Source organism: Diadema antillarum, unplaced genomic scaffold (assembly GCF_040938485.1).
Source record: "Diadema antillarum isolate AM-2024a unplaced genomic scaffold, OU_Dant_1.0 seq00000589_RagTag, whole genome shotgun sequence".
NCBI classification, from domain to species: Eukaryota; Metazoa; Echinodermata; class Echinoidea; order Diadematoida; family Diadematidae; genus Diadema; species Diadema antillarum.
The window spans coordinates 819,279-833,037 of record NW_027271521.1 but is presented as its reverse complement, the minus strand read 5'-3'; the positions used below and the strand labels follow the sequence as shown (position 1 = coordinate 833,037).

The 13,759-nt window shown below is 42.7% G+C and overlaps 1 protein-coding gene across 1 annotated transcript; it reads left to right on the top strand.

The window, feature by feature from the left end:
• The first annotated feature begins 97 nt into the window (after positions 1-97).
• Positions 98-13,759, top strand: LOC139735635 (uncharacterized). Its single transcript, XM_071646385.1, has 9 exons — positions 98-176; positions 2,946-3,035; positions 3,298-3,539; positions 4,945-5,043; positions 7,017-7,160; positions 8,218-8,349; positions 8,805-8,859; positions 10,859-10,919; positions 13,167-13,759. Exons 1-9 carry the CDS (start codon positions 98-100, stop codon positions 13,417-13,419), a joined length of 1,155 nt encoding a protein of 384 aa, XP_071502486.1. The 3' UTR covers positions 13,420-13,759.

Here is a 13,759-nt window from a genome sequence, read left to right as displayed (position 1 = left end):
GCGAGGCGTGTGTGAGACACTTTACTTAGCTTGCATGCATGCATGCATGCTGGCATGCTCGCTCCGCCGATCCCCCCGCTGCCCCCCGCACGCAAACATGCGTACTCAGCTACTAGTAATCGCCGACTCGATCCTGCAGCAATCGTCCATCGACGAGCGCGAGCGAGGAATGATATGTGACCTGGAAGTGATAGCGTATCACGCAAACACATTTTGTTTATGGCACACGCAAGCAGCATGCAACGAACGTAGTGTAATAAGGTGTGTGGCGTGTGCATGTGAAACAGCTGGCAAAAAGATTTCGCGATGAACGCCAAAACTAACATTGAGAGCGCCAGGTCACGGACTTTTGGCTGGATATTCGATTATGTCGCGAGTATATTTTGGCAAGAATTCAAAGATAAACGGACAGTGGATGCGCAGTCTAACAGAGCTTTGTTAGCGGGTAAGACTTAGAGAAATAAAACTGATAAAAGTTGACCATCAGCTACTGTAGTCGAGGTAGATCTATACTTAGTCCCAGTAATTATGATATGTGTGTGGTCTAATATCACTGGGTTTTAATGTTTATGTTAGTGTATTTTTTTTTTTACCAATATTTACGGCCGCGGTGCTTCCTTTCCATCTAGAGTCTCTAGATTCCAAGCCAAATAAAAGAAGAAAGAAAGGAAATTGTCCACTTTACGGCCCTGCGCCCTATATTATCAGTGTGAGATTTTACCCTAATCGAGCAGTGCGTGCGAATTCGAGTAACACAGTATCATGTTACTGTAAAAGTGGAAATTTTCGCGGTGTTCAAATTTTCGCGCATTTCGCGCAACCAGAAACAAACGCGAAAACAAAAGCACGCGAATATTTTTGCTTGCCATATGTGCCTGTGCGTGATGTCTTGATTCCGCGGAATTAAAAACACGCGAAACTCTTTTGACCAGGCCAAGCGCGAAAAATTAGTCACGCGAAAATATCCACTTTTACAGTAGTCGTTAGGCCTACCCATCATCACTCAAATCAGGTCTGGGCACTGCGGGTTTGATAGCGTGTCTTCCAGCACTGTACTGTGTGCATGTGTGTGAGATTTCACAGTGTGCATGTCAGTTCGGGAAACCCACTCACAAGGGGGGCCCCTCCTTATAAGTAACCCGTCCCCCTTATAAGTAACCCCGTCCCCCTTAAAAGTAACCCCCGGGGCACCCCTTATAAGGAGTCTCCACGCTTTTTTGCAATGCAACGCGAAAATGAAAGGACTGCGGCAATTCGCTTGATTATGTCCATAAAGCTTCACAAGTTTCCTAGTTACTCACGAAATTTGAGCAAAATCGGTATGAAAGTCTCCGTACTCAGTCGCCACGTCTGCACTCAAGCATTGCCGCGCCGCCGCGCCTGGCGACACTCACGCCAGTAATCGCTCGCATTTCAGCATTCGCATGGGTCGTTTGACATCGCATTTAAATCCATGATTTTAGATATGATGCCTCAAACCGATTTTGCTCAAATTTTGTGAGTAACTAGGAAACTTGTGAAGCTTTATGGACATAATCAAGCGAATTGCCGCAGTCCTTTCATTTTCGCGTTGCATTGCAAAAAAGCGTGGAGACTCCTTATAAGGGGTGCCTCGGGGGTTACTTATAAGGGGGACGGGGTTACTTATAAGGGGGACGGGGTTACTTATAAGGGGGACGGGTTACTTATAAGGAGGGGCCCCCCTTGTGAGTGGGTTTCCCGAACTGATGTGTGTGAGATTTCACAGTGTGTATGAATGTGTCAACGTGTGTGCGTGATGAAAGCACATACGGCCGGCGACGGTACGCCACATGGTTGCTCTAACGCCCTTCCCCATCATGCCATGTCCCTGCACGGCGCACTGTGATCGAGCGCGAGCAGACTCCGAGACAAGCAGGGTGCTGTGCTTGCACGCACACAACGGAATGCAACAAGTGGTAAACTTCTGTGCTTCAATCATGATTTAGATTTAGATCTATTTTAAATGAATGAATTCTGCGTTATATCTTAAGCAGGGGATCACTAATTAACCTATTGCAGAAGAAATATGTCCACTCGTGGCGTTGGCGAAATTATTCTGTGAAATATCCAAATGATAAAGAACCCAAAATCTTATCCCGAGTCGTCAGTCTGTTAGTGTTTTATTTCATCTACACAGTTACCGTTTAACGAGCCTGACCAGACACAGTGCGAAGTGTGTATAGCTACCGATTTATGGGCAGCCACTACAATTGTACATGGACACACACACACATAAACCTCGCTCGCGGTGGTTGGTTTGCGCGATTTGTGATGGGGTCGGATCGGGATGGATGAAGGAGGCATAAAAATATTCAAGTAACTATTGTGGCGAGCTGGCGCAAGCTAGGAATATAGGATGTTCAAAAATGGAATCTATTGTATAGCAGACTACTGCCAACTTTCTCACATTTTGCGCCATGATCATGGCAATTTTCTGCGATGCAACATTGCATAGATTATGTAAAGCTTTATAATCCTGCCGTGGAGAGCAAAGGCATGCGAAATTGCGATCACACAGTGTTCAATGTGATCAGCTCTGCAGCAGAAGCGCAGTGAGTGAGGCGGGCTTCTTGTGACCTTATCATTTGTCAAACGGTGTTCCGTGCAGCTAGCAAGAAAAGCTCGCCAGCTGCTCAGTGCGTGTTGGTTCATGGGATATCACCTTTGCATACAGTGAATGAGGTACCGATAATAGGGCTATAATTTAAAGTGCTCAATCGCCAAAAGAAAGTAGTTCTTGTCTAGACAGGGGGGGGGGGGGGGCGGAATCCATCCCTCCCCGGTCTGAGCATAGCCAAAAAAGCCCGGCCCCTTTAGGGTTAACTGCAAGTTTTCTCGAAGAAGGTCTTGCTATTTTGGTCATTTACTGATACTAACCAAAGACCCACCTTGGGTTTGTTGTGTTTCGATTCCACCATTGACAGCCAGCAGCCAGCCAGCTAACGAGTTGCACCGGCCCAGGCAGCAGTCAGTGGCGCACCGCAGCGGCTTGATAGCAGGGCTCAACATTAACGGTGCCCCTCCCAGGGCCACTAAAAAGTGATGTCGAGCTGCCTAATTTCCAAAGAGATTATCTTTTGGTCGCCCAACGAAGATTCAAAATGGGCAGTTTTGTTTTCTTTTATTTTGGGCCAATACATTTTCTTTATCATGCCATCAAAATTTCATATATAATCTAAGCACTTAGAGGCCCAAACAAGCCACCATACACCAGAGCAAGAGAAAACTGTTGGTAGTGAGCCTTGATATATGATACATGCAATATGTTCTCTGCAGGGATTTTGCTGCACATGGACGGTGATCAACGTCGGATACAGCAGACTCTTTTCATCGAGCTCCTTTGCCACTTGGCCGATGCCCACCACGCAGACGCCAGTCCTGCCTTGGAGGAAAATTATGAAGGGTGTGGTAGCCCTTTGGAGCAGGCCGTAAACACGGTGGAGAAGCTGAGAGATTGTCTCGACGAAGGCCAACTGAAATGTGATGTCGCTGCAATGCTCAAGGAGGTCCAAGTCCAGGTACAAGCAGGGTTCCTAGCTGCAGTCTTGAAAAACATGGAAAAGTCATGGAATTTTTAAAATGTTCTTCCAGGCATGGACAAGTCATGGAAAAGCCATTGAAATTTGTAAATTTGTATATCTTTTGCATTTCAGTGATCTTCTTTTTTTTTCAGTGTAATTTTGCTTTCAAGGGAAAAATTTCATCAAATAAAAACTTGTTAGGCTACAATGTTTGGATGGTATACACAGCGTCCCTTTGCATGGATGCTCATAATTATCTCCCAGTAAGTGATTTTCATTTATTTAATACCTAACCGCTTGTTTTCTCATGAAGTTACTGTCTGAAAAAAGGGTCCTGGATTTCTAAGATTGTAAATGGGAAAGTTATGGAAAAGTCATGGAAATTATTTTTGTAAAAGGTGCAGGCACCCTTTACAAGTCTCGCTGATAATTCATTTTACAACGTCATGAATATTCCATCCAGAGTTGCCAAATGAAAGTCTTACTGATTCTGCAGGAGACTCCTGAAAACTCTGATATTTGATTTAGATGTCTGGATTCAAGAGAATATAAAAATCTCCCTGACTCTGAAATTATTTTTTGCCCATTGAGATGAATGTAGCACACAAGTTCAGTCAATCTTGCTTTAATAAGTCAACCTCACATAAGTTGAATAATCACCTAAGTCATAGGTCTTTTCAAGCCCTCTTTATTTTCTATTCCCTCTTAAGTCAAATTTGCTCTAAGTCAAAGCTATTTCTTCAGTCCAAATATGACGATTTTAATCCCTCTTAAGTCAAATTTGCTCTAAGTCAAAGCTATTTCTTCAGTCCAAATATGACTGTACACATATGTCCCTGATTGCTCTTTGGAATCTCCCTGATTTTGATGGATAAGTGTTTGCAGCCGTGGTCTGGAGTATGTTTATGTGTGAGAACAAATTGTTTCAATATTTCATGTTTTCAATAGAAACACTTAAAGAGTAGTGATGTTTATTGAGCAAAGCATATGTGGATGAACTACCAAACAGACACTGCAGTCACATGCTAATTTAATGACAGTTACTATGCATTATGCTTAGAAAGGGCTTCTGAAGATTGGTAATGCATTTTAAATTTCATAGGTATATAATTTTACTTATTTCCTGTTGATTTTTTTTTTCAGTTGGTTTGTAGTACAGTTTCTCTGATGCTAGAAATAATTGTGCAGTTTTGCATCATTGGGTCACTGAATATTCATCATACTGCGATGAGGATTAAGTAGTAAAATTGTTTCATATCACAAGATCTATTTATAAGAATCTAACTTACACCATCTTGCCTTGCCAAAATCAACACCCATATAATTAACCTCTCAGTAATATTGAGTAAGATCCCTACTGCAAAATTACATGTTGTGTCATATATATTTCTCTCTTCTTCAGGCAGTATTATTTCTGTTGGAGAGAAAGCAGCAGTCCCAAGCAGAGAAACTTATAGCCAGACTGTGGCCAGATGATGCCCAGGTGACCGATGAAGAAAAAGTGAGGAATTTTAGAGACCACTGTCGATCTCTTTGGTACCAAGTATTTGTAGTCATTGAGCGTGTTTCTACTGAGAGCACCTCGCATCATCTCGCATCACCTCACATCACCGCGAATTTTGTCCTCTGCATCACCTCGTATTTTACGACCACTCGAGCTGTTTCTACTGAGCGATAAAATATGCGGTGATGCGAGGTGACGTACTAAATGCGGTGAATCCGGAAGTCGTATATTTTCAGGTCACAGTAATCACAAGCCCTGCTTGCGCTACCACTGCCTCTGCCATTTTGTGGTAGGCCACTGAATTTCGTTTAGTCTTTCCGTCCAAAATGCCCCTCAACAACATTTCCTGCCACTTGGTTATTAGAAATCGTTGCAGGTCGTGGGTCCAGTCAATGCTCTCCCGGGGCTCCGACATACTAATGTTAGTATTCCAGCGAAAACGAATTAGGGAATCTACAACTTTGAGACGGTACGATTTTATGGGAAAATGAACGCAGTGTAAAATCAGAGCAGAGTATAGTAGAGCCTATAATCAATATGATGATAGGCTGTTGGGCATGCAAACAATAGACGATGAAAGCACGCAATTCACATGTACCACCACCTCATATTTAGTAGGAGTTGGTACAGTGTACAAGGCATGATACGTGCAAAACTTAACTACAGTCGCTGTGTACACACAAGTGTTGGAGTGTGCGATGAACCGATTGAAAAGCGCGGGGCGAAAGCTCCCAATAATTTGAGATTTCCGGTAGACCGCGAATTTTGCTACCTGGTGTGTTTCTACTGAAAATCGTCCCTTGCATCACCGCGCATCGACCACCTCAAAAGGTGGACGACAGAGCACCTCGCATCACCGCGCATCGGCCACTACCCGATATGTTTCTACTGAGGAAAAATTTGAGGTGTCACCGCGTAACACTGCGCATCACTGCGTATCACCGCGTATCATTAATCGTTAATGATTGTTCATTGAACTTTATTTTCATTTCTATTTGTTTCTTTTTACTTAACCTTTACAAATTTTTTTTCCCTTACATTTGTAGATGGTGCGATTTATTCAGCCTTTTTCTTATGATACAGTGAAAGAATGGATGAATCAATTCAAAATTACATCTACCAAAACAAAGCCATATCTACAGTATATTGAAAGAAAGATATTATTCAGAGGGGTGAAGGTTCAGGTGAGAGTTTCTTCACTTTGTCTCCATGCTCTACAAATTAAATTTGTTAAGATCGCAACTACTGATCTGTAAATTAACATTTCATCAGTAGATGACAGGTTCGAGTCCCACTGGTTCCTTTTTTTCCGACATGTTTGTTAGTTTACAGATCAGCAGTTGCAATCTTAACAAATTTAATTTGTAGAGGGAGATAAAGTGAAGAAACTATCACCTGAACCTTCACCCCTCTGAATAATATCTTTCTTTCATTTAATATGCCTTGTCCGCCTTGGACTACTTAACATAACAATGTCGGAATTTCGGAGCTTGGGTATTTGTTCCATGTTCATTGTGTCACTGCCGGCAACCAGGGACAGCCTGGTGGTAGTGTCGCTGCCCGGAAAGCAGTAGATGACAGGTTCGAGTCCCACTGGTTCCTTTTTTCCGACATGTTTGTTAATTTACAGATCAGCAGTTGCGATCTTAACAAATTTAATTTGTAGAGGGAGACAAAGTGAAGAAACTCTCATAGCTATGTTGTTCACAATTAAATATCAGCAATGTAATCCTCAAATTCGTACATACCTGGTCAACAAAAAGGCTGTCCCTAACAATATTTGTGCAGACTTGACTAAATAACATCTGGCCAAAATGTCTGTGACATCCGTATTTGTGAAAATATCTGTATGAAAATAACAACTTTTACTGGATTCATATCATTATTTTTACTGTAAGTTCTGAGTTTTGAGCCTTGAATGTGATTCCCTGCTCTTCCAATGACACGTATGTTTGAATAATTACTCCCAGGATCACGTAGCAGACTTGCGTCGTTTGGCCAGCGGCGAGACGAGTCCGCCCAGCTCAGACACCTGTTTGGAGGAGTTCCACCAGCGTGTCCTGCCCACCCTTGCCAAACTCCAGTGCTGTCAGACTGAGCCTTTCCTACTGGAAGTGAGTGGAGTTGTTTCACCAGAAACTACTGTATGTGCCGAATATTTCTAATTTCGTGAGGTTTTTATTTTCGTGAATTTCACGAGTTGGGTGCTATTTGCAAATGTAAAAACACATGAAAATACTAACTCTGATCCTGACATGAATGTAACGTGCACGCATACATTTTCCCTTTAGTCCTGTACTCCACAGTCGTGAATTTAATGACTCACAAAATTGTCCGGAAGTCCTGATTCGCAAATGTATGGCATATATACAGTAACAAATTATTCTGTTGAGTAAATTATTTTACAGGCGACTCCTGTTTTAACAAAATCCTTGAGGCAGGCAGTTTTCTTTCGTTAAATTGAAATGTTGTTATATTCAAATAAATAAAGTGTGTAAAGATATCTAGATGATAATTTTTGGCTCTGAATTTTACTTCATTGTATCCAGAATTTTGTAATAACCATATTCGTTACAACGGGAGTGCACTGCATTAGATTGATATGTTTTATGGACTTAGTATTAATTTGATATGTATTTGTTCAAGTTATTTAGGATAGTGCAACAAAATTACTCTCTCAGAGCAGCAGAATGTATAGCAAGGCTCCACACTAAATTTTTTTCCTTCGGTTGGTTGCCCATTTGAAAAAAAGAAGAAAGAAACATAAATATCAATTTTCATTTCATCTGACCTGGCCTTTTGTGTATAAATTGTTGATTATAACAATCATTATGCCTGATATGGAATATTTAAAAGTTTGTGTGTCGACGTAAATGAGGAAGAGAAGTCTTTGGTAATACCATGTACATGTACTGTAGAGCAAGATCATTTCACGGTGTGAAATTTTCATGAATTGGAGCTGACGGCCTCTTTCGCGGCATGAAATTTTCATGAACTGCCACTGGCATTCAGTGCATAGAATGTAGACAAGAACTTTCACATGCAATCACCTCCTAAATTTCGGCTCTTGCAAAATATGTGAAATTAAAATGCGCACAAGCATTACTAGTTTTACAGTACTCTGTACATACTCCAAAAACATTGTCACTTTTCATCTCGACTTTGTTTCAGGTATCTCGGAAATGCGGGGAATTGGAGCGGGAGAAGGCGAAATTGTCTAAAGATGGCGGCATCAGTCAAGAGAAACATTCCCGGCTCTCGACAGGAAAGGATGCAGACGGGACTGCCAAAGAGTCAACAGAAGTATGAATCAATTGCTTTGTTTCCTTTCTCATTTGGGATATTGATATCCGTCAGTTTCTCTTGGAAAAAGAAAGGTGGGAGGGACCATTTAGGCTCTGGGATGCAGTATGTTCTTACCACGGCCAGAGAACATCACCATCTAGACTGCATCGTCCTTCACTTTTTTTTTGAATAGCATTCTACTCCCTACATCATATTAGGTTGTTGTTTGTGTTGTTGTTGTTGTTGTTAATGGTGGTGGTGTTGGTGTTGTTGTTGTTGTTGTTGTTGTTGTTGTTGTTGCAGTTGTTGTTGCCGTTGTTGCTGCTGCTGTTGTTGCTGTTGCTGTTGCTGCTGCTGCTGTTGTTTGCAGCTAACAGGGCTTGGCTTTTATGATGTGTGTGTGTTAAAAAAAACATTGCATGAGAGAGGGGTGATTGTCCTATAAGTTTAACACTCTGTTTTCCTGCTTTCAGGTCTCCCAGCACTCTCCTTCACCCACTAAAACCTCGTCATCAGTCGGCCAAAAAGGTAGGTACTATTTCTGTCGTGAAAAGGGGGGAAAAAATATGTTTTACCCAGTATGTGAATGTATGTTTCTCTTTCCTTGTCAATCTTTTAACCCATTACCGACGAGTCCTGAATATACTCAGTCAGGTGTCCATGGGAAATGCGTGTTGTAGCAAAATCAGCCTGTCCTCAATGGGTTAATGTTGTTTTGGTGTTGTTATATGTTTATCTAACTACTATATGTATCTTAGTAACAGATTTTTTAGCTACTGCCAAATTTATTTTCGTTTTCATCTTGTTGACCACTGAGACTTATAGTTGAGCAAAGAAGCACATAGTTTCACACAAGGAATGACTTGTTTTTAGCTCACCTGAGCCAAAGGCTCAAGTGAGCTATTGCGATCGCCCTTCGTCCGGCGTCCGTCGTGCGTCGTGCGTCGTGCGTCGTGCGTCGTGCGTCGTGCGTCGTCCGTCGTCCGTCGTCCGTCGTCCGTCGTGCGTCGTGCGTAAACTTTTTACATTTTCATCTTCTTCTTGAAAACCCCAAGACCGATTTTCATCAAACTTGGCAGGTAGCATCCCTAGGGGGTTAGGAACTCAATTTGTTAAAATGGGCACCATGCCCCACCCAGGGGGCCCCCAGGGGGGCCCAAACCCCCCAAAATTAAGGAATCTGTAAAAATCTTCTTCTCTAGAACCAGAAGTGATAGAGCTAAGTTAATACTATGAGTTAGTACATTGATGACTGTAGTTTCAAGTTTGTTCATGGCAAAATTAGGGGTGCCCCCCTTGGGACCCAGGGGAGGGGGGTGGGGAGGGGTTCTAATGGGGCCTAAATTGTACATTTTCATCTTCTTCTTGAGAACCCCATTACCCATTTTCACCAAACTTGGCAGGTAGCATCCCTAGGGGGTTAGGAACTCAATTTGTTAAAATGGGCACCATGCCCCACCCAGGGGGCCCCCAGGGGGCCCAAACGCCCCAAACTTAAGGAATCTGTAAAAATCTTCTTCTCCAGAACCAGAAGTGATAGAGCTAAGTTAATACTATGAGTTTGTACATTGATAACTGTAGTTTCAAGTTTGTTCATGGCAGAATCAGGGATGCCCCCCTTGGGACCCAGGGGAGGGGGGTGAGGAGGGGTCCTAATGGGGCCTAAATTGTACATTTTTATCTTCTTCTTGAGAACCCCATGACCCATTTTCACCAAACTTGGCAGGTAGCATCCCTAGGGAGTTAGGATTTCAATTTCTTAAAATGGGCACCATTCCCCACCCAGGGGGCCCCCAGGGGGGCCCCAAACCCCCAAAATGAAGGAATCTTTAAAAATCTTCTCTAGAATCAGAAGTTATAGAGGTAAGATAATACTATGAGTGAGTACATTAATGACTGTATTTTCAAGTTTGTTCATAGGAGATCAAGGGGTGCCCCTCTTGGGGGCAGGGGGGGGGGGGGGGGGTTGGTTGGGAAGGTCCAAATGGGGACCTGAATTGTACATTTTCATCTTCTTCCTGAAAACCTCATGATGTATTTTCATCAAACTTGGCAGGTAGCATCCCTAGGGGGTCAGGATCTCAATTTATAAAAATGGGCACCATGCCCCACCCAGAGGGCCCCAGGGGGCCCCAATCCCCCCCCCCCCCCCAAATTAAGGAATCTTTAAAAATTTGGGCCCTTATTGTACAGTTTCATCTTCTACTTGAGAATGCCTGGTCAAATTTTGGTAGAGCTGTGAATAATTTAGATTCGTGACTGCGTGAAAGGTGAACTTGCGATACTCAGGTGAGCGCTAGACCCGCGGGTCTCTTGTTATATCCTTGGAGCAACAAGAGAAACTGATCTTTTTTTTTCAGTTTTTTTTTTCTATGAATTACAGCAGTGTAGTGTTAAGTTGATCACTAGAGTTCACATTGAAGTCTTTGACTCTGGCAACCATATCAAAGTTTTGCCAAAAACCTTGCAGGATTTTAGCATGAGCATAAGATCACATAAAATATATTGCCTTCTCTTACTTCTACAGCTGAGAAGAAGAGGCCTTCCTCATCATCGTCGAATTCTGAGGCGGAGAGCCCCGCAAAGAAGTAAGTTTGGGTCTTTCTGGGGCCCGTTGCATAAAAGTTACTATTATGGTAACTTTGCCATCCAATGGTAACTTCCATGGAATTCTTGATTTTGATTTGCTGTTGAGTATTGTTGCCATGGTAATTACCATTGGATGGCAAAGTTACCATAATTGTAACTTTTATGCAACGGGCCCCTAGAGAGACAAACACACTCAGTAGCATCCACAAGCACCTTCTGTTTTTCAGATTTTTATGCCTCCGCAACAAAGTGGCTGGAGGCATTATGTTTTCGGGTCGTCCGTCCGTCCGTCCGTCCGTCCGTCCGTACGTACGTACGTACGTCCGTCCGTCCCGTTTTGTTTTTGTCGATATCTCAAGAACCGTGTGGTGGTTTTACATCAAACTTGGTATGAGGTATATCCTTGGGGGATAATACTATGTGTGGATTTTAGGGTCACAGGGTCAAAGGTCAAAGGTCACAGGTTATTTTGTGAAAAAAAAATTGAAATTTCATGTTTTTCTCCATATCTCGCAAATGGTTCAAGGTATCTTCATGGAACTTAGTATATATGCTTGTACCGATGGGCAGTGATTATCTAGGGAAGTTGGGGGTCATGGGTCAAAGGTCAGGGGGTCAAAGGTCAAGGTCAACTCCTCAAAATATCACTACTTTCCTTATATTTATGCAATGAATGAAGGTTGTTTTTTTTTTTAACTTGATGTATACATGTATTACCCAATATATATTCTGTGGGAAGTTTCTTGCCAAAAGGTCAAAGGTCAAAAGGTCAAAGGTCAAGTGAAAGTGCTGAATTGCACTTTTTCCTCCATATCTCAAAAGTAACTCAAGGTATCATCATGAAACTTACATATTTATGCATGTTCAACCTAACAGTGATTCTCTTTGGAACTGTGAGGTCAAAGGTCAAAGGCCAGGTTTAGATAATGCTATTTTCCCATTTGATGACTGAAATTATACTTTTTCTCAATACCTTGAAAAATTACTCAATGCATAAACTTATAAAAGGGTCAAAAGTCAAGTAAAAATCATCAGTTCCTCAAATACCTGCTCTCTGACATTTTAATCATTCATCCAATTGAACCTAGTTCTAGGAAAGTGAACATTCAGCACATTTGTGTCAAACCGGTCATTTTGATATTTTGCCAATTGTTTGAAAATGTCATCACACATTGTCAAGACATTGTACTATAGACCTATTAGGAGAACCATGCATTATGGCGGAGGCATATCAGTCGCCGTAGCGATATATCTAGTTTATTTGTATTTTACTGGGGTAATGAGATGAGTTACTCCTGGGAAGTGATAGCCCTGTCTGTACAAAGCAAGGTGCTCTCTCTCTCTCTCTCTCTCTCTCTCTCTCTATCTCTCTTTCTGTCTCTGTCTTTCTGTCTCTGTCTTTCATACACACACACACATACACACACACATACACACACACACATACACACACACACACACACATACACACACACATACACACACACATACACACACACATACACACACACATACATACACACACACATACACACACACACACATACACACACATACACACACACACACACACATACACACACGCACACACACACACACACATACACACACACATACACACACAATACACATACACACACACATGCACACACACACACACACACACACACACACACACACACACACACACACATACACATACACACACACACGCACACACACACACACACACACATGCACACACGCACACACACATACACACATACATACACATACACACACATTCTTGTAAGATGCTTCAAGTGGACATATGATAGTTTGCTCAAGGTAGGCGGGCAAATTGCATTATTTGAAAAAAAAAAAAATTCTTGTTTCTTCATATTCTTGTCACAAAGAAAAAGTACACCAAAATTATTCAGAAGGAAAGGAGATACAAATGGAAATTGTGGTCATTAAAAGAAACCCTAATACACATGTAAGCCCATATCTTCTCCCATTTCCTCTCATTATAAGTTTCCCTCACCCCTACCTCTCTTTTTCCCAGACCACACAAACACACATACGCACACATTTCACAGTGGGAAGCAAGTGAATGACAATTACCTACTGTGATACACCTCAGGAAAAATAGGAGTAGTCGGTGAATAATATCTATTGGGCACATCGTGCCATACAGAGTAAGAAGGTCGTTGTTCTCCCAAGACATGTAATTGTGGTGTTGCTGTCTCTGCAAATTCGTCTTACAGGAGCCACATGGCGATGACAGCGCAGGGGGCGATGACGGCACAGGGGGCGAAAGCCAGCCCTGGGAAGCGAGAGGAGTTTGCCCGGTTGCGCCGGCCGTGGAGTGACGAGGAGGTGGAGAACTTGCGGAAAGGAGTGGAGCGGTACGGGACCGGGCGGTGGATGGAGATCCTGCTCTCGTTCAAGTTCGACAACCGGACGAACGTCCAGCTCAAGGACAAGTGGCGGAACCTCGCCAAGAACGGGCTGGTCTGAATCAGCCCCAGATGACTGCCTTAACCCTTGGTTTTGCCGAGGCACTCAACTTAAATTGCCAAATTTTTTAACTCGTTGAAGATGAGTCTCTGGTATACTCAGCAAGCATCTATGGAAAATGCGCGTTGTTGCAAAATCTGCCCATCCTCAATGGGTTAACATCAACATCCAGTACTTCATCCGTACTTGACCTTGTTGTAGATTGGCAAGCCCGTCCGGGAATAGGAATGTGCCTCAGTCCAACAGGAATAAGGGAGGATGGTGATCTCGACTCAATTGATGTACGTTCCTAGAGATCTGTGCCAATCAGCAGAGAGAACACCCCAACCTGTGGGCCAAT